The 20,327-nt window shown below is 51.1% G+C and overlaps 1 protein-coding gene across 10 annotated transcripts in view; it reads left to right on the top strand.

The window, feature by feature from the left end:
* The window catches only part of ANKRD33B (ankyrin repeat domain 33B), a 70,901-nt gene that overhangs the window by 35,294 nt on the left and 15,280 nt on the right, over positions 1 to 20,327 (top strand). For 3 of the 10 annotated variants that reach the window (XM_081294684.1, XM_081294682.1, XM_081294687.1), the window contains 2 exons: positions 15,514 to 15,652; positions 15,788 to 15,917. The exons of 3 other annotated variants lie outside the window; for them this stretch is intronic. In XM_081294684.1, the coding sequence (XP_081150810.1) occupies positions 15,514 to 15,652; positions 15,788 to 15,917 (269 nt within the window). Of the gene's footprint in view, positions 1 to 4,361; positions 5,852 to 15,513; positions 15,653 to 15,787; positions 15,919 to 20,327 lie in introns of those variants that run through there. 4 more of the 10 variants (XM_081294686.1, XM_081294685.1, XM_081294691.1 and 1 more) reach the window with 3 other exon arrangements.

The following is a 20,327-nucleotide window of genomic DNA, read 5'->3' as shown; positions in this document are numbered from 1 at the left end:
GGGTGCCTTCATGTTTTAGCTATTGTGAGCAATTCTGCTGGGAGCATGGGTGTACAAATGTCTGTGTGTACCCTCCTTTTAACCTAGGAGTGGAATGGATGGATCCTGTGGTAACTCTGGTGTCCAACTGTTTGAGGACCACAGTGGCTGCACATCTGAGATTATGACCAGCAATGCAGAACGGTTCTGATTTCTCCAGAGCCTGGCCAGCACTTGTTGGTTTGTCTCTGTGTCAAGTCACAGCCGTCTTAGGAAGTGTGAGCGGCATCTCATTTGGTTCGGTTGGCACTTCCCTGGAGACTAATGCTGTCGAGCATGTTTTCAGGTGCCTTTGGCCACTTGTGTCTTCTGCTTGCCTGTGTTGCTTTTTATGCTATTGTTACTTTATTGACATATTTGCATATTGGTAAATGCATACTTCTTAGAAGTAAAACTTAATGCATTTGACAAATTTATATATGCACATACAAATATCACCCAAATTGAGACAGGATGATTCTGTCACCCAGAAGTTCTCTATGCTACTTTCCATGAATCCCCACACTCTTCCCATCACTGTGTATTAATTATTAATCTTGCTTATTCTTGGATTTCATTAGATGACTAAAAAAACAAGCATTTGTGTGTGTGTGTGTGTGTGTGTGTGTGTATTTGGTTGTTGTGTTAGTGTAGTGTTTGAGGTCTGTGTCAGTGTTCTTGTGTATCAACCAGGACTTTGTCTTTGTTGCTGACAGTTTTCCTGGGTTTGGGTACAGCCGAGTTTACTCATCCAGTCTCTTGATGATGAATCTGAGTTTTTTGCTGTTTTTGGCTTTTCTGAATAAAGCCGCCCTGAACGTTTTTGTACATGTCTTTATGTGGAGATAGTCTCTTCTCTGAGTGGAGCTGCTGGGTCACAAGCGAGGCACGTGCTGAACTTTAATAGAAACTGTCAGTTTTCCAGGGTGGTTGTTCCATTTTACACCCCCACCCCCTGGGAACACGCGTCCCACACTCTTGCCAGCATTTGGTATTGTCAGTCTTTAATTTTAGCCACTCTGGTGGGTGTGTGGTGGTATCTCATTATGGGTTTAATTTGCATCTCCCTGATGACTAATGATATCAGCACCTTCACATTTGGAAAAGGTTGTGATTTACATTTTTCACATTAAAAAGTTAAGTGAGAAGATCCTCATGAACACCTGCAGAACAGCCCTGGGAGCTCAGGACGTCCGTTCTGACAGTTGAGTCGGATTGACAGATGTCAGTTTCAGAAACATCTTCCATCACAAATGAGTTGGCAACTCAGTTAAAAAATAAAAAGCGAGGGGAGGCATGTATTTAAAGAATATTTGGAAAATAGAGGAAAATGGCCAGGCTCTCTCCTCCCATCTTGCCTCCCACTGAGAACTAGCTTTCTAGAGGGAAGATTCTGGTCCTGACACACTGATAGCACCGTGATGTTCCCCCTCCAGCTCTGAGCACATTCCGGCCCCTTGGCCCTCCGGCCTGGCGCTGACCTGGGATGCCTGTCCACGAAGCTCTGGCTCTTCACGGCCTTCTCTGCACTTGCAGCACGGCCCCTCCTTCCTGGTCCCACAGGGCGACTCTTGGCTTGGCTGAGGAGGCTCAGCCTGCGTCCGTGCCAACTCCTCCCCTGCCTGGACCAGTTTCCGTAGTCTGTGTCCCTCAGTCCCCTGGGCCAGCGCTGCCTCGTCATTGTTTACTTCCTCCTCTCCCTCCCAGGCAGCATCCCTGGGGGCACTGTCCTGTTAACATTCATCTTCATGTGCCCAGCCCAGCCAGTCCCTAGCAGGCCACACCCCTGCTTGTTGGGTGGGGACAGATGCCCATGGGTTGTGGGCCTTCCTCCCCGGGAGCGTGCTTTCCGTGGTTTATTTCGTCACACCCTTTCCAAGTGTGTGTGACCACACCTGCGTATTCCTAAATCTATGACACAAAATACAGGCCCCCGGACCTTGCATCCTGACCTTCTCCCTGTGGCCACTGCACCCCAGCCTGTGACACGGGGCTGCCCCAGAGTTGGAGGTGGCCAGGTGGCCGGCAAGACCAGCTAGGAGGCGTTTGAGGCGTGGCCCGAGGCACCTAGGCCAGGACTAGGCGAGGATTGGTTTGGATCGTGTGTGAGAGCCCAGGCATGACAGAAAGTGGACGCTTCTCCCCGTCCAAAGAAGCAGCGGTCAGGCTAAGAATTAATGAGGTGCGTTGAGCTGTATCTGGCATCCCCCAGGGAGTGACCGACAAGTGTGTGCCTGGTGCCCAGGTGCAGTGTTGGCATTGTCACCGTCCACCTGAGAGCCCCCCCCCCCCCCCAGAGCACCAGCCTGGGACCTGGCCCTGCAGGCCCTATAGCTCCCGGGCCATGTTAAAAGACCAGGATTCAGGAGGCCTAGGCTGGGGCCGGGATCCTGCCTGTCTCTGACCTCCCTGTGACCCTGATGCTGCTGGTCCCAGAGCCTCACATGAGTGGCTGGGGCTGAACCTAAACCCACCAGGAAAGAGCAAGTTGGTTGTTGGTGACTGGCCGGGTGGTCCATTCTCGTCCACTCTATGTGAGGCAGACCAGCATTTGTACATCATGGAATTTCTACTTGTGAAAACATTGCCTTTAGGAAAGGATTTGGGCTTTCTTTACCATTAAAGAGATTGTACTGATACCTGTGTGCCTGCAGTGCATGGGGGGTGGGCGAGCTGCTTGGCACACGCTCCAACCATCTGAGAAGGCTTAATTCTTTGAATTGAAAATTTGTAGCGAATTTAGATTTGGGGGGGTACTTCTATGTTGTGATTTTACAGGAAATTCATGAAACTGATGGTAAACTCTAGGTCCAGAAAGGTTCCATTCATTGTTCATTGATTGCTGGTTATAGACTTATACAGACCCTCCCAACTCTTTCTTTTTTGGGGTCCTGGGGGTTGGCCCCTGGGCTTTGCATGTGCTGGGCAAGTGGTCTATCTCAGAGCCACACCCCCAGCCCTTTTTATTTTACTTTGAGACAGGATCTCCCTGAGTCGCCCAGGCTGGCCTTGAACTCGTCACCCTCCTGCCTCAGCCTCATGCAGCTGCGATCACAGGCCTGGCCACTGCCTGCCCCAGCTCCCCACCAGGGGTTCTTTGATGGGAACAGCCTTTCTTCCTTTCACTGTTTCCTTACAACCTGTGAACTCGCTTTTGTAATTAAACAAGTTGGAGACGGGAAGCTTTGTCAGGATTTGTATTTTCATAAAAATTCTGCATTTTCTGATTATTAAATAGAAGCAACTATTCATTGTAGGAAAGAATGGAACTTTTTACTAGAGAAAAACATAAAGAAAAAGAAGTCACTAATAAGCTCATCATTCAGAATTGTCACTCCTGAAATTTGGGTGCATTTCCTGGTATATTTTTATGCGTGTTAATGGATGATTTTACAGACTTGTTTATAACAGTTTTCACTTTATATTACTATTTCATACTGTCCTCATGATTAAACTTCTTTACAGTTTTCATTTTTAATTTACTTAATTTTTTTGGTGAGGGGGTACTGGGAAATGAACTCAGGGGCACTCGACTAAATCCCCAACCTGATTTTATATTTTGTCTAGAGACAGGGTCTCACTGAGTTGCTTAGAGCCTCACTTTTGCTGAGGCTGGCTTTGAACTCTTGATTCTCCTGTTTCAGCCTTCTGAGCCCCTGGGATCACAGGTGCGTGCCACCACACCTGGCATACTCCTCACTTTTATTAACACTTGATAGCAGGAGATTATATACCATAGGAAATTTTCTTAACCCCCATTTCCACTAATTTCAAAAGGAAAGGACATTTTTTTTTTTTAAAGAAATAACATTGTCCTCTGTCTTCTAAGAATCTAGTGAATCCTGGCTGAAGCCCAGAGGGGAAATTTTCTTAGCTGCTTTGTGGTAAATTCTACTGTACCTAGCATACATCTAGTAGATTATGGTTAATAAAATACTAGTACATTATGTTTAATTATATTTCCACATAAACGTATTCAACCACAAGCAGAGATCCATTCTCAATACAGACCTAAATTTGTCTGTTAGTGTGTCCAGGTTGTAGAAGATTGGGAATGGATCTTGTCAATAGTCTGTCCTGGGGCTGGGGATGTGGCTCAAGCGGTAGCACGCTCGCCTGGCATGCGCGGGGCGCTGGGTTCGATCCTCAGCACCATGTAAAATAGAATAAAGATGTTGTGTCCACTGAAAACTAAAAATAAATATTAAAAAAATCTCTCTCTAAAAAAAAGTCTGTCCTATGTACTTGCGATGTTTATTACATTGTTGCTGTATTATATCGTCCCCAAACACAATGATTTAAATGAACACTTGGTTTATTTTCTCTCACCTTCTGTGGCTCAGGAACTTGGGAGCAGCCTGGGTAGTTCTGACGGAGAGAATGAGGAGATGGTTGTCTGAAGCTATGGTTGTCTGAAGGCCTGGCCGAGGCTGTGGGGTCCCCTTCTAAAGTGCCTCACTCCATGGCTGACGAGTTGGTGGCTGGCGGCCTCAGTTCCTCTCCTTGGAGAATCTCCACGGTCTGCTTGAAAGTCCGCATGTCATGACGGCTGGCTTCCACCAGAGCCTGTAATCCAAGAGACCAAGGTCAAAGCCACAGGCCGCTGAAGACCTGGCTTTAGGGGTGCCTATCATGACTTCCATCATATTCTGTGGGCTACACAAGGCCATCCTGATTCAGCACCGGAGGTGACTACCAAGAGTGTGAGACCAGGAGGCAAAGATCACTGGGCCCTCTTGGAGCCGGCTGCCCCATCTGTCACTGTGAATATTAGAAGTATTATTATATTAGCGTGGAATTGCAATGACGTATGTCCTTTGGTTTTCAAACTTGATTCCTGACTTATAACTCCCTTTCCAAGGTGGGCCATAGAAACTCATCTTCCCCCACCTTTACTTGGCCATAAAGAATTTCTGTGATCTACCTTGTCTGTTAAGACTCTCTTCATTCCAGAGAAGCCCTACCCAATGTCCTGAAGGAAGGAATGCTACTGAGAGAGGCCAAGGAGAATCTGAGTAGGCAGGCCCTAATGAGTGTCCTCACCCAGCCCGTTAGCCTAGCACCTGTGCCATGAGTCTCAGGGAAAAACACACAGGGACTGGGTTCTTGCAGGGAGCTGAACACGTGAGGTGCTTGGAGGCAGATGCACCCCTAGAAGACATGGAAGCCCCATGTCCTTTCTCCCACACCTTGCCCTATGCATCTCTTCAATTGTATCTTTCATAATGTCCTTCATAATAAACCAATGAATGTGTTTTCCTGAGTCCTGTGAGCTGCTCAGGCAAATTAAACCCAAAGAAGGGTAGTGGGAGCCCTGATTGACAGCTGGCTGGTCAGAAGTGCATGTTATAAACCACCTGGGGCTTGTGACTGGCACCTGAAGTGGGGGACAGTCCTGGGGACTGAGGCCCGGTCTGTGGGATCTCACACCATCTGCACTGGCTAAGAGGATGCCAATCAGGCTCACCACTGCTGCAGAGCGTGCTTGGGGTCAGGGGTCTCCTGTGTTGATTGTGGGGAAGCAGAGGGAAAACCAGATACCTTGTCATCCTGACTCATGGAGGAATAAGGAAGAAAGGTGTGCTTGTGCCAGATGGCTGTGTTTCCTCCCCTGGCAGGGCCAAGAGGTCTCCCAGGTGTTGCTCCTCCAGTTGTGTTTCCTTGTAGTTCTGCACTGAGCTGTGTGCGTCCACGGTAAAAATCCCAATCCTGATTTCAAGGTCACTCAGTGAGTCAGTGGTCTGAAGAACATGGATTGCCCTGACTGTCACTGCCTTTGGGTTCCCCATTGGTAAAAGGTGTGGCTTCCTGCCCCCACCCGCTGAACTGTGTGGAAACCACTCCTGGCTCTGGGAAACTGGGACATTAGAAGAGACTCTGAGACGTGAGCAGATTGTGTGTGTGTGAGTGCGTGTGCGTGTGCTGAACTCGCAGGCAGTTAGGTTCATAAAGTGACTTACAAACTTAGGCAGCTTTTTAAATTTTGTTTTTAATCTTTGTAGTGCTAGGAATTAAACTCGGGGCTTGATGTGTGGTAGGCAAGTATCTGCCATGGAGCCACAGCTCAGCTGAAATTACCATCAATCTGAAATCATAAATCCAAGTAAGAGGTTTGCAATGATAGTAAAATTCACATTTTATGCAAAATTTAATCTAAAGGGGAAATTGTTTTGAATTACTGACAACTTTGAACTCATCAAATCCTACTTCTAGGACGACAGAGTGAACCCTCCCTTGGAAAGAATTCTCTTGATATATTTTACTCGAAAGAATTCTCCTGATGTATTTTACACGTTTATTTGTCCTTTTATTAGTGTTTGCCTCATTTATTTCTTCAAAACAATTTTTTTTGGCATCTTTTTACTTGAGGCAGAAAAGCATCAATAAAAATGTAAATATCATCGGGAGCACTCCTGTCGTGTGACTTTATTTGGATAATTAAAAAAGCATGCACTTTGAAAGGACATTGAAACAGATTCAGATTATAAAATCTACAAGGCTTCCCTCTCACAGAATGGCCAGTTAGGTTTCCCTTTTCTCCTTTCAGAAAAATAGAAGAACTTCAGTCTTGCCAGAGCCACGCACACATGTTGGAAAGGAAAGAAGGGATGATGTCATACCCCTGTTCTGAACTGTGGTTATTATTATTTTTTCATCTAATACTGTCCTGGGAGCATCTTTACAATCAGCAGCTGCATTGTGGCTTCGTTTCTAGCTCAGTGACATGGGTTCCCATGCGTGTACCTAATTAGCTAGCCATTTCTCTCTACGTTTTAGTACCGGGGATTGAACTCAGGGGCACTTAACCACTGACCCACATCCCCAGCACTTTTTGGTATTTTATTTTGAGACAGGGTCTTACTGAGTCACTTAGGGCTTCCCTAACCTGCCTAGGCTGGCTTTGAACTTGCAACCCTCCTGCTTCAGTCTCTGGAGCTGCTGGGATTATCGGCGTGTGCCATCGCACCCGGCTGGCTAGCCATCTCTGTGTATTTCAGGCTTTGGCAGTTACAGATCTTTCTGCAGATCTCTGGACACACTTCTGATGTCCCCACAGCGCATTCCTGAGGGTGGAGTTCCTGGGTTCTTTGGGTCTGCCTGTTGCTCTCAGATCTCTTACTCATCCTCAGATCTGGGCCCAGCGCAGTGCTTGCCACACTGACGGGCAACCGTCTGCCCTGCGGTTTCCTTAAGTCACTTCCTTTCTTGAGTGCGGAAGCAAGATAAAGACCTGAAGCTCATCTCACCCGGTGTGGTGCCAGCCCTTGGTTCGGAGTGAGCCGAGTGTCGTGGAGGTAGGAGGTCCTGGAGCACTTCAGCGGCTTGAGCATTCATTCCACAGATGCTTATCGACATCTTGCAGATGTCAGGAAACCAAGCTAGAAAGGTAGGATTGTGACCCACTCGGGCCCAGCGTCCCTGGTAGACTGGCATGTTCAGGGGCTTGAACATGGATGGCCTGCAGGAGGGTCAGGCGTGGAGATCCACTAGGCCTTGCGGGCAGTGGGCAGAGGAAGGGCTCTCGAGGCAAAGGCTTGAAGGGAAGGAGCCAGAAGTGTCTCTGGGGACACTTAACCATGGCACCTCATCTGGCCACACTGGGTTCAGCCAGCTCAGGTTCTAAATGTGTGCCCTGAATGGCAAATCCCCGGCTGCTGGGCTCACCTTGTACAATGTCTTTAGAATGTATGGTGTAACATGGGTGTCAAATTTTTGTTTCTCAAAAAGTCCAAACTCCCGTCCTCACCAGTGCATAACTATAAGTGCATTTTCTTCCTGATCAAGTAGCAAATACAGACTCTTAAAATAAAGCACAGTCCCCGGGTGGAGGGGCAGTGGCATTGCAGACAGTTGTTGATGCGACACAGTGGTAGGCGTACACTACTATCACAAACACACACACTCAGGACAGGCCGTGTTCACTGGGATGACAAGCAACCCCAGATTTCAGTGGCTTAGCATGACCGAGGCTTGCTTCTTGCTCACCCATGCAGGGGTGCCAGCTGCGGGGCTGGGTGTGGGGCCTGTCCTCCCTCCCTGAATGGAGCCCAGGCTGAGCGTCCCTCTTTCTCAGCATCTGGATGGTTCAGGCAGAAAGCAGGGAACGTGGCAGGCCATACACCCTCTTGCAGTGGAAGCAACACGTGCCATTTGGCTGACATTTCATTACCCAAAGCAAGTCTGAGTCAAGTCAGAATCTCACAAAAGGTTGGGAAGTGGAGTTCTACCATGTGGCCCGAAAGGGTACCGTGGGAACAGCTCCAGTGATCAGCGCAACTGAAGTGTCCTTGGGCTTTTGTTTTTAACATTTTTTTGTCTCTTTTTACCATCTCCTTCGTGGGCCATTGCTCACCCAGGGCAAGTGTGTCCCCTCTCTGTACTAGTGTGTCCCCTCTCTGTACTAGTGTGTAGGACAAGTGGAAGAGAACACTGCTGGGGGCATTTGGGGGCACAGGGGGATTGAGCCCAGGGGGCTCCACCACTGAGCTACATTCCCAGCCCTTTTAATTCTTCATTCTGAGACAGTCTTGCTAAGTTGCCAAGGCTGGCCTCAAAATTGTGATTCTTCTGTCTCAGCCTCTCGAGTCGCTGGGATTGTAGGTGTGCTCCTGTGCCTGGCTGTCAGGGCATTTTTAAGGAATGCTAACTAAGGGGTGTTGGGACAGTGAGACACACCGGGCCATGAGCTGGCAACATTTCTGGAGAAATGAGCTCATCTTATTCATAGTTAAACCACTGAGTCGACGACTTTCAGCAGCAGGGCCTTTCTCGCTCTCCAGGCGCTCAGCGCTCAGCCCACGGCTGCTCCTGCAGCTCAAGCGTCTGGTCTTAGGGCATCCCCTTGTGACTTGGGGTCTGGTATGGTCTTTTTTTTTTTGGTACCAGGGATTAAACCCAGGCCGGGGCGCTTAATCACTGAGCCACATCCCCAGTCCCTTTTTAGTTTTTATTTTGAGGTAGGATCTCCTAAATGGCTTAGGGCTTCACCAAGTTGCTGAGGCTGGCCTTGATGGTCTGGTGTTTTGACAGTCTGCTCTTTCCTCCTGGCAGAAAGAATAACTGATTGTTTAAAGTGAAGCTTTCTAATTGTCTTAGTCTGTTTTATGCTGCTATAACAAAATACTGCAGACTAGGTAGTTTACAGACAACATAGGTTTGTTTGGCTGATGGTTCTGAATATGGGGAGTCCCAGATCCAGGGGCCCAATTGGTAAGGGCCCTCTTTCTGCATCATCTCAGATGACCCACATGGCTCTGGGGTGGCCAGGACTGCTTGGGTACAACCCCCACCCTTCGCAGGCGGTTCCTTTTCTGTTGTTCAGAGGTTTGTTTGCTGATGAGAACGCCGTTGGCCTAGACGCTGTCTTGCCTGCTTTTCATGGTTGATTAAAGTGATGTAAGTTCTTCACGGTAATAATTGCTTTATTTTAAAGAATTCAAGTTGCGCAGAAACAGCGGGTAGGAGTGACGGTAGTTCTTGAGTGTTCCTTCCTGCCCTGCATTAGTAGGAGGTCTCCAGAGTACTGTGTGTGTGTGTGTGTGTGTGTGTGTGTGTGTGTGTGTGTGTGTGTTTATATATGTGGTGAGAATTGTTGTAAGGACTTGTTGGCTGAAAGGACTGTGGGGGTGGAGGCTCGGAGAGGCGTGGCATCTGAACTCAAGGCAGATGCTGGTCACCCTCTTACTGTCGAGTGTGTGGGGGCAGCACCTTTTCTCTTAAGGCCTTCAACTTATCAGATGACGCCCACCACACTATGATGGTCTGTTTTACTCAAAGTCTACATTTTTTTTTTCCGTACTGAGGATTGAACTCAGGGGAGCTCTACCACTGAGCTATATCCCCCGACCCTTTTTATTTTGAGACAGGGCCTTGCTAAGATGCCGAAACTGGCCTGGAACTTGCCATCCTCCTGCTTTAGCCTCCCAAGTCCCCAGCATTACAGGCATGTACCACCAAACTCAGCTCAAAGTCGACCATTTTGAGTCTTATCTAAAAACCTGCCTTCACAGAAACATCTAGAGGAATGTCAATCCGGACACCAGGTCGCGTGGCCCAGCTGGCACCACACCACCCTCCCTCCCTGTGCTGTTTTGGTGGGGCTTGTGTGTGTGTGGCTCTGAGTGTTCTGACCCGCGGAGCCTGCTGCCACCCCTTCATTGATATGGCTGTAAAACAGATCCCTGGTGTCATGTCCTCCCTTCTCCCTGCAGGGAACGGGCCTTGGCTCAGCCCTGGTTTTTGGTTCTGGGATTGAACTCAGGACCTCGCACACGCACAAGTTGAGGGCCCTCTTTTTTCAGGTCATGGTCATTTCCGACCAGGGATGTCACTGGCGTCCAGGCTGCCACCAGTAGAGGCCTGTGGCGTGTTTGGGGGCAGCCTTTCCTGAGGGGGCAGGGGGTGTGTGGAGGTGCAGGTGACCCTGGGCCCAGCCTGGAGAGCACCCTCTACCCACCAGTGGAAGCTTCCCTGCCCCTGAGTCCTTACTCCTGGTCCTTCATAGGTCGTGGGGGTGGCAGGGCCCCTGCCGTTGGCCTTCTGAGGTGGGTCTGTGGTGTGTGCTGACAGCTGGTCGGGGCTCTGTTCCCCTCACTCCTGAGCTCTGCCCCGAGGAGCTCTCCCGGGAAGGCGGGGAGCACTGTGCAGAACCCCTTAGCTCTAGGGGATCCCTGGCAGGGTCCACTCACTCCTAGGACAGAAAAATGAGAAATTGGCAACGAGGCACCCAGAGAGGGGACCTGTTGTCACTGTGATCCCAGCCCTGGTGGAGTGCAGTGCCGTGTATCTAGTAGATAATTTGACACCGGTGCTTTTGTTGATGTGAGAAGATGACTGCTGAGAAGTCGCTCCTGAAATATGCTGCCGAGGGTCCTGTTTCCATGTGTCTGTCTTATTAATGCAGGAAATTGTGGCAGAGTGGAGAAGTCCTACCACCCAGAGAAGCTCAGAATGAGGTCTGGGTGCTGGCTGGAGTCCCAGGTGTCCCTCCCATTGTGTAACAGGAGCCCTCAGGACAGGCCCACTGCAGAGAGGAGTCTGGCAGCGTGAGCCCGGGTTAGCAGAGAAACTGCAGGTTCCAGGAGCTTGTTAGTGGATCGGCCGCTCACTCCATGTTCTTTTCTCTTTAACATCAAACTATTGAAAACCTTTTCACGCTATGAATGGATCACTCCAAAGAGTGCCTCCGCTAGAGAATGCTCTGTTGAATGGCTTTCACTGAGTTGACGATGTTGTGAGGATGTCGATGTTGAAACCTATCATTGGTGTCCTCTAGAACTTAAAACAACATCCATGATTTTCTGTCCTCTTGGGAGGGCAGCTGGGAGGCTTATTGAGATAATAGGCGGGGGGTGGGGGTCTGTGAAAAATGGTGTTTTTATTAAGAATCTGGTGGTAGTAGTGCTGGGCCACTGTGGGGTTGCTCTGAATTTGACCTTGATGTCCCAAAGCAGTGGCAGGTGTACTGGAAGTGCTGGCTGTGGCTTGAGATTTAGCTCTGGGTTGGATTTTATTGTCTCACTGTATCTGCAAGTCTGAGGAGGTGGACCCGAGTCTTAGCCTGCTAAAAGGTGTCTCAGTTAGCTCTGGCTGCTGTAACAAACACGGTAGACTGCGAGGCTTGTGAGTCACAGGAACCTCATTCTCACAGTTCTGGAGGCTGGAAGTTCCAGATCAGGTGACAGCAGGGTTGGTTTCTGTTGAAGACGGCCACCTTCTCTCTGGGTCCCCCACATGGTGGCAGAAGGGGCTACAGAGATCTTCAAGGTGCCTTTCATGAGGCTCCACCCTCATGACCTCAAACCCTGGAGACACTACCTCCAAATATCACCACGTTGTGGGTAGGGATTCCGACAGGCAGTGCCCTCTGTGACCAATGGCTGCCTCCTTTGGCCTTGTGTTTCTTGACCTTTGGTCATTCCCGAATACGTTTTCCTCACATGTGTGGTGGGACGTGCGTGTGTGTGAGAGTGGATATGTGTGTGCTGGCGATGTCAGGCCTGGGTATTCAGACTCTGCAGTTTCAAAGGACAGCACAGGGTCCCCAGCCCTTCCTCCTACCACTGACTCGATGGACTGATAGAGTAAACCCTGCTTCTGGAATTCCTCTCACCCCACCGGAATGTCACAGAGTTCCGGGGGAAGAGCCCTTTCCCTGGGAGTCACAGGGGGAAAAATTTGCTAGTGCCAGCACAGACTTCAGTGTGACTCACATTCACGGGCAGTTTTGATGATATGCTGCTGATAAGGCAAGTGCATTCATGAATTGGGAATCTTTCCATGGCAACCGTACAAAACCCAATTCGTATTAACTTATCACCTTCTCTCTCTCTCTTAAAAAAAAAAAAAAAAAACAAAAAGAAGGGTGCAAAGTTTCATCACCCCACGTAATTGGAAAGTCCAGAACCACCATGTCAAGTGAGGCTTGATCCAGCTGCCCTTACCGTGGCTGCAGGACCCGGTTCTCTGTCTTTCCACTCTGCCTTCCTTGACTGGGTCAAGCTTCACCACCTTCTCCTGGGCAGCAGCAGAGTACAGTGGCTGCCAGAGCCCAGCACCCCCTTGCCCCCTCCTCCAGCCAGAGCCACGGAAGCTCTCCCCATAGCTCTTGCTCAACCCCTGTATCTGTCATTGTCCCTGTTAGGTGACATGCCTCTCCAACCCAGTCTCTGTGCTCAGGGATGGAGAGGTGACGGCTGGGATCCCTGGAAGGAGGAAGGCTCACTCCCGTGGAAAGAGGGGCTGACTCAGAGTGACTCATTCCCCAAAGAACAATTGTGCCATGTTAACCCGAGGAGAGGATGAATGTTGGAGGCCACAAACACACACCCACTGTGGCGCTTTTGAGATTTGTCCTGTAATGAAAAGTGACACTAGCCAGTTTAGAGGAGAGGTGGTCACTGTGCACAGGGGATCAAGGTTGGTAAAAGGGGGCTGAGTTCTTAGGGCCAGTTCTTAGGGCCGAGAAACCTAGCTCCAAACAGCAGAACTTTCTTGTCCCGTTGTCTGGAGATCGGAAGTCTGAAGCCCAGGGGTCATGGGAGGCCATCTTCACCGAGGCCAGCAGAGGAGAGTTTGTCCTGCCTCTGCCAGCCCTCAGTGTCCTCTGCAGTCTCTGCCATGTGGTCACATGGCCATGTGGTCACATGGCTTCTCCCTGTGTCTTCCCCGTCTCCTGTAGGACTGTAATCACATTGGATGGGGGTCTGTGAGGTGTGGTCTTGTCTTAACTGCACCCATCTACAGGGACCCTGTCTCCAGATAAGTTCACGCTCATGGCACGGGGGTCAGGATTTTACCATCTCAATCTGCAGGGTCACAGTTCATTCCATAGAAAAGCCTTTCTGGGGAGCCTCAGGGAGGACTTGGTGGCTTGGTGTTTATTTTGGCTGATGGGCAAGGCTGGCTGCAGGCCCTTGGCCCTGACAGTTTTATGGTGGAGTTGCTTTGTCTCACCTCATTAGGGGTCTATGGACCCCACAGAGAGGGCTGTGGCTTAGGGCCCAGTGGGCACTGAAGACAGTGAGCCAGGGACCTGCCACATGGGATGGATTTGTCTCCATCTCCATGACCTGCTGCTTCCTGTCCGTCATGGCCCGTGGACACCAGTGAGTGCAGGAATGTGGGGACCAAGACTCAGCTTTGCATTCTGGCTTCCTGTGTCCCTCGCCAAGGAACCCAGGCAAGTTCAGTGGCTGCAGGCTACAGAGGCCATCCTGTGAACCAGGTGACAGCTCTCTTCTCATGGTCACTGTGTTAGACGTGCAGCTGGGAGGCTGTGCCTGGCAGCCGGCAGGGGCTTCGTGGTGGTCTCATTGCTGTTGCTGCTGGAGACGTGTACGATGGCAGACCTGTCATATGCTGTCCCCTCACCAGTGCATGATGGCAGGCCTGGCAGGCCTGTCATACGCTGTCCCCTCACCCATGCATGATGGCAGGCCTGTCGTCTGCTGTCCCCTTACCCATGCACAAAGGCGGGCCTGTCGTCTGCTGTCCTCATGCACAATGGTGGGTCTGTAATATACTGTCCCCTTACCCAGGCACGATGGCGAACTTGACATACACTCTCCCCTCACCCATGCATGATGGTGGGCCTGTCGTCTGCTGTCCCCATGCATGATGGTGGGCCTGTCATCCGCTGTCCTCGCTCACCCATGCACGATGGCAGGCCTGTCGTCTGCTGTCCCCATGCACGATGGTGGGACTGTCATAAGCTGTCCTTTCACCCATGCACGATGGCAGGCCTGTCATACGCTATCCCCTCATCCATGCACAATGGCAGACTGTCATATGCTGTCCCCTCACCCATGCACAAAGGCAGGCCTGTCATCTGCTGTCCCCTCACCAGTGCACAATGGCGGACCTGTCATATGCCATCCCCTCACCTATGCATGATGGTGGGCCTGTTATACACTGTCCCCTCACCAGTGCACGATGGTGGGCCTATAATATACTGTCCCCTCACCCATGCATAATGGCAGGCCTGTCGTCTGCTGTCCCCATGCATGATGGTGGGACTGTCATAAGCTGTCCCTTCACCCATGCATGATGGCAGGCCTGTTGTCTGCTGTCCCCTCACCCATGCACAATGGCAGCCTGTCCTCTGCTCTCCTCCTCGCTCGCCAACCTGCTGTAGGGTTATGTTTCCTTGTCTTGCTGGAGACCAGTGGTCTCAGGCTGTTGGGGTGGACCTCGCTGTCCACCTGTTCAGCAGAGGTCCTAGAGGAGCTCAAATGCTTTCGCCCTTCTAGGAACAGAGGACACAGGGAAAATCAGGCCACCTCTACCATAAAGTTGCTGATGGTGTGCACGTCAGCCATGACTCTCTGTTGATGGTATCGGATATTAATATTGCATTCGCCTAATGGTTTGGCATTTATTTAGTTACCAGCTCTCCAGAATCAACCTTCGGCTTGCTTCTCTATCCTGTTTGGACCTCTTCCCCAGGGCCACACAGTGTCCACCTCTCCCCAGGTCTCCTCCTGGCTGTCAACGAAGCCATCTTTCCCAGCACCTGCTCCGAGTATCTCCTCCATCTCATTTGATGGTAGCTGCATCTGCCCAGTTGCTTACCTGAACTTCGGGGTCCTCCTGGGCTCTTCTCTTCCTTTCACAAACCATGTTCACTCTAATAGCAAAAACTTCACAAGGTGTCTGGAATCCAAACGTGTCTCTCCTCTGCCCCTCTGCTGGGTGACGGCCACTGCCACCTTCCTGGTCTCCTGGAGCCTGCTTCTGGCCCGCAGCCAGACCTGAAGCAGAGTGGACAGCCCACTCCCCTAAGCTCTGAGGGGCTCCTCCCCCCGCGCCCTGCTCCGTCCCTGCTGGCTGTGGACTCCTCGCCGTCCTGAGGATGCTCTGTGTTTCCTCTCTGGGGCTGTTTCCCCTCCATGTCCCCCAGGCTCATTCCCTCGGCTCCTTCATGTCCTGGGTCCAACAAGTCTCCCTGCCCCACATCCTGCCTTGTACTCACATCCCACCTGCCCCATATTACAGTCTAAATCACCCGAGCGCTTACGCGTCTCCGAGGCCTGCAGTTCACTCCCCGAAGGCGAGAGCCGACTCTTCCCCGACCTCTCCACCTGCCATGCCTCCCTCCCATCTGATCAGAAGACCTTTGAGCATGAGCCAGCAGGTGATTTGCTCCACAGTGTCACTGAGAGCTGGGGACTGGGGGTCCTTGTTGCATTTATCCAGCACCTGGAGGTCAGTGGTGGGTTGAGGACGCTGAGGCTTTGCCCCTCTGATCCGCTTCCCTCTTCGTTTCTAGACCGGCCTTATTGTCGCCTGCTACCATGGCTTTGTGGACACTGTGGTGGCCTTAGCCGAGTGCCCCCACGTTGACGTCAACTGGCAGGACAACGAGGGGAACACGGCCCTAATCACAGCTGCGCAGGCAGGTAAGAGCTGGCCTGGCCTTCCTCTGGGGCTCTGCTCTGGCAGCGTGGCCTGTCGGGTCAGAAGGAATCAAACCCATCTGTGCTCACAGGTGCAAGGAGGGGGCTGACGGGTGTGCGGGCCCCTCCTCTCTGTGCGTTGGGGACCATGAGATGACCCACTCCTACGAAATGCAGCCTGGGGCAGGCTAGCTCCTTTGGACATGCAGTTGCACCAGAGATCCAATCTCCCCACCCCCTCACCCAGAACGTCACAGCCGGCCAGCTCCCCGGGAAGTCATGGCTGGTGCTGTGAACCCACTAGAGGAAGAGACAGGAAGAGACACGACCATGTTTTAGTGGCAGCTAAACAAGAAAGTAGAGACACTTGGAAGTGACCTTGCACTTTACCTATAGATTTAAAGGAACACCAGGAATTGCTTTCTGAGGGCTGTTAAGAGTATTAGCCTACCAAGGTGAGGCTGAATTAGCGAGATGGCCCTGGAAGTGTGGGTTGGTACAGGTCCTCAGGCCTGTTCACTGTCATCTCAGGAGACCAGCACTTACATTACCATGGCCGCGTGCATCCTGGCCTCCTCCTTAGATTGTGTTCAAGCATTTTCTGAGGTCAGTGTGAAACCTGCATTTTCCCCTCATGGTAACACTGTAGTCTTAACTGAGGTCTTGACCAAGTCTGTAACTAATCTTTTCAAAGAAATTGGCTTCCAACGAATAATCAGACCTTTGTACCCTCAGGCTCCACATCGATCATGGGTAGAAAATATTTTACAGAGTTTGTACTGAACACATTCAGATTTTTTTTCGTGTTGTTATTCCCTTAACAATTCAGTGTAACAACTGTTTTAATGTAGTATTTACGTTGAAGTAGGTGTTATCAGTAATCTAGAGATTTAAAGTGTGCAGGCAGATGTATAAGTTATATGTAAATACTATGCCATTTTCTATAAGGCATGTAGGCCTCGAAGTCCCCGAGGAGGGACAACTGTGTATCTGTCTCATCAGTCAAGACCTCAAATGCAGGTAATGCAGCTGCCTCAGACTGAACCAGAAAGAGAAGGATTTGTGTATTAAGGAACTTAAGGTAGTTGTTCACGAATGGGGCCCAGGGCCAAGAAGCCTGAGGAAATGCTCCAAACCACACAGTCCCTTGACCTTGGTAAGGAAGTGTCTGCTGTTGTCCCCAAAGACAGACCTCCTGTCCCTTCTTGCTGCCTTGGTTGCTGTGTCAGTGCTTGCCTGGGTGGATCTGATTGGGGTCCCTAGGAAAACTGGAAACAGTATATGATTGTTTCCTTCAGCAGAGTGGGAGGTGGTCTGTGCACCCCTCTTGTCCTTCAGGACACAGGGCAGATGGCTCCCGAAACTCAGAAAGGACCGGGGTTTGTGCTAACACCTGTTTCCCTACGTGTGGTCTCCATGGAGGACTCCAGGCACTGCAAGCCGAGGTCACAACTTTGAGAGCAGCAAGCATGTGAAAGGCCATGGTGAGGTGCTTGGTGATCAGAACCTCTGGTGGCTCTGGTGGGCCAGGCACCGTGTCAGGGACCAGGACTCACCAGCAAGGGGAGGCTTTGTCCTTAAGTCATTTTCTAGCTCACGGGACAGAAGTAGACGTGGAACCCAGCGCTGTCTGTTGGGGCTCTGATGAAGGCGTGCCCTGGGTGTCATGAATAAGATCACTCCATCTGGCCTGGATGTTCAGGGCAGGGATCGCTGAAGAGGTGGCTCGAGTCCAGTGTTCTAGAAGTCAGAGGCAGGTCCTTTGAGACCATGGATTGCAAAGCCCTGGGGCCGAGGTGGCACTGAGAGAATCTCAGGAATGGCTGGTCTGAGGGACAGAGCAGGTGGTGTAGTGGTAGGATGAAGATGCCTGGGAGAAACGAGAGGCCCTTGAAGAAGGCAGGGGCCTGATCACTCAGGGTCTGGTGCAAGGGGATGCATTCCAGTGGCATGGGGCCGGGTGTGTGGTGATGGGGCCCCAGGAGGTTCCAGAGCGTGTGGCTGGAGCACTGTTGTCAGAGGATGTGAGGTGGGCAGTGGAGAAGGGTGAGCGGTGGGCGTTGTGGTCAGGCATCTGCACAGGGTCAGCGCCGGCTGCAGAGGGGACAGAGAACAGGGAGTGGGAGACACACAGGCTCCGTTCTGGCCATGGGGCCTTTGAAATGCTGTGAGACATGGAGTGAGCCGACCTGGCTGGCGGTGGAGAGGACCACACTGCCCTTGCTGTCCCTCCTGGCAAAAGCTGGGTTTCCTGGGATGGGGGACCCTGAGGGCGGAGGACGGGTAGGATCCTGAGCAGTGTGAGAACGGGAAGGAAGGAGGCTCCTTTTCTGATTAATTTGCGGGAGCGTTCACTGGGACTGTTTAAAACTGTTTTTCTTTTGTATTCACATGTAAGTGACAATTTATCTACAAAAATAGCGCACCCCTCCCTCCCTTCCTCCCTCATTTCCTCCGTTTCCTTTAGTCTCACAGAGGAAGAGGTGGAGTCCAGCCTGCTCTCTGCATCTCTGTTATGGTTTGGGTGGGGGGTCCCCCCAAAGCTCACGTGTGAGACAGCGCAAGAAGGTGCAGAGGAGAAATGACTGGGTGGTGAGAACCTTAACCAGCCAGTGATGAATCCCCTGATGGAATTAGCCGAGTGGCAGCTGAAGTGGTGGGCGTGGCCGGAGGAGGTGGGCGTGGCCGGAGGGGTCTGAAGGCGTGGCTTGGGGGTATCTGGCCAGTGGTCTCTCTGCCTCCTGATCACCCTGTGAGCCACTTCCCTCTGCCATCCTCTCCCACCATGATGCCCTGCTGCGCCCTGAGCCTGAGCCATGGAGCTGGCCTTGTATGGACTAACACCTCTGAAACTGAGCCTTCAGTTAAACTTTCCTTCTCTACATTGTTCTGGTCAGATCTTTCAGTCCCAGCAGTGAAAAGCTAAAACAGTGCCGTGCCTGGAGGAGCTCCCACCCACCCTTGACACTGGGAGGGGAATCCAAACCCCCACTGTGTGCGCCTCAGCCCTTTTTGTGTTTGTTTGACTTAAACTCAGTGTTTTTCCTTTAGGAAACTCCCCTGCCCCCATCTCTGGCTCCGGGTCTGCCTTGTTTTGTTTGTGCCCCCCTTGGGTGTCCCTGGACCTGGAGGTGAGGTCACCTGTCCAGCTCCAGTTTTGTCTCACCATTCAGTCTGCATCCTTTCTCTCAGGGTCCAGGGAAACCCCTCAGATCCCCCACTCCCTGGTTTGGCGGCCATTTCCCAGTGCTTTCTTTAGAAAGCTCAAGTTGTCAAGTAGTTCCCCCAGTTGTTTGCCTGTTGGTACCGGGGAGTGAACCAGGGTGCTGAGCCACTGAGCCACATCCCAGCCCTTTCTGTTCTTCTTCCTTTGAGACAAGGTCTCACTAAATTGCTTAGGGCCTTGCTAAATTGCTGAGGCTGGCTTTGAACTTGAGATCCTCCTGCCTCAGCCTCTCCTGAGCTGCTAGGATTATAGGTGTGTGCCACCATGTGTGGCCCAAAACTTTGGTCTGAGAAATTGAGAACAGTTGAATGAAAAGTAAGAGAATCTGCTCAGAAGATTCCACAGTGGTCAGCCACTGTGCCAATTTGCTGCTTTCTCTGCTGACCCATTAGAGTTAGTGGCAGACACCACCCTGACCTACGCCAGCAGGATCTCCTCAACAGCAGGCAAAACGCATCCCTGCCACATCCAACAAATTCCACATTGATTCAATGAAATTATTTATTATATCTCAGACTGATAGTCAAACTCCCCCCATTGCCCTGAAAACACCTTTATAGTTTTGCTGCTGAATTTTTTTGTTGTTATTTTTAAGTAGACATGACAGTAGGGTGTATTTTGACGTATTGTAATACGAGGAGTAGAACTTGTTCTACTAGAACTTGTTCTAGATCCTGTCCTGTGGTTGTACACGACGTGGAGTTACACCGATCATATATTCATACATGAACGTAGGAGAGTTATGTCTGATTTATTCCACCATCTTTCCTATTCTCATCCCCACTTCCTTCCCTTCATGCCCCTTTGTTGATGAACTCTGATGGGAGGTGAGATTACTTCAGTGTTGAGCCCCTTCAACTCGCCACCCTGAAGGGGATCTGCCCTTTTTGGTTCCAGGAACAGGGCCAGCTTCACGGGCTGTGAGCTCTGTGCTGGACAGGCCCTGGCTCACAGGGCCCCTGCTCCTCTTCCCTCCTGCCCTGAATCTGCCTTGCACCTTGCCCCGATCCTGTGGCTGCCCCACTTGGTTCTGAACATCACTGTCCTCACACTGACCAGGAGATTTTCTTTCTCTTGCATTGGGCTGCCCTTGCCCAGCCCTGACTTGAGTCCCAGGAGGCCTGTGTCCTAGGGAAGGAAGGGCTGCAATGGCTCAGCCCAGGACCAGGACCTGGGGTGTGGCAGGA

Source organism: Spermophilus citellus (genome assembly GCF_964194105.1).
Source record: "Spermophilus citellus genome assembly, chromosome: 1".
Lineage (NCBI taxonomy): Eukaryota > Metazoa > Chordata > Mammalia > Rodentia > Sciuridae > Spermophilus > Spermophilus citellus.
This window is presented reverse-complemented; position numbering and strand designations above follow the sequence as displayed.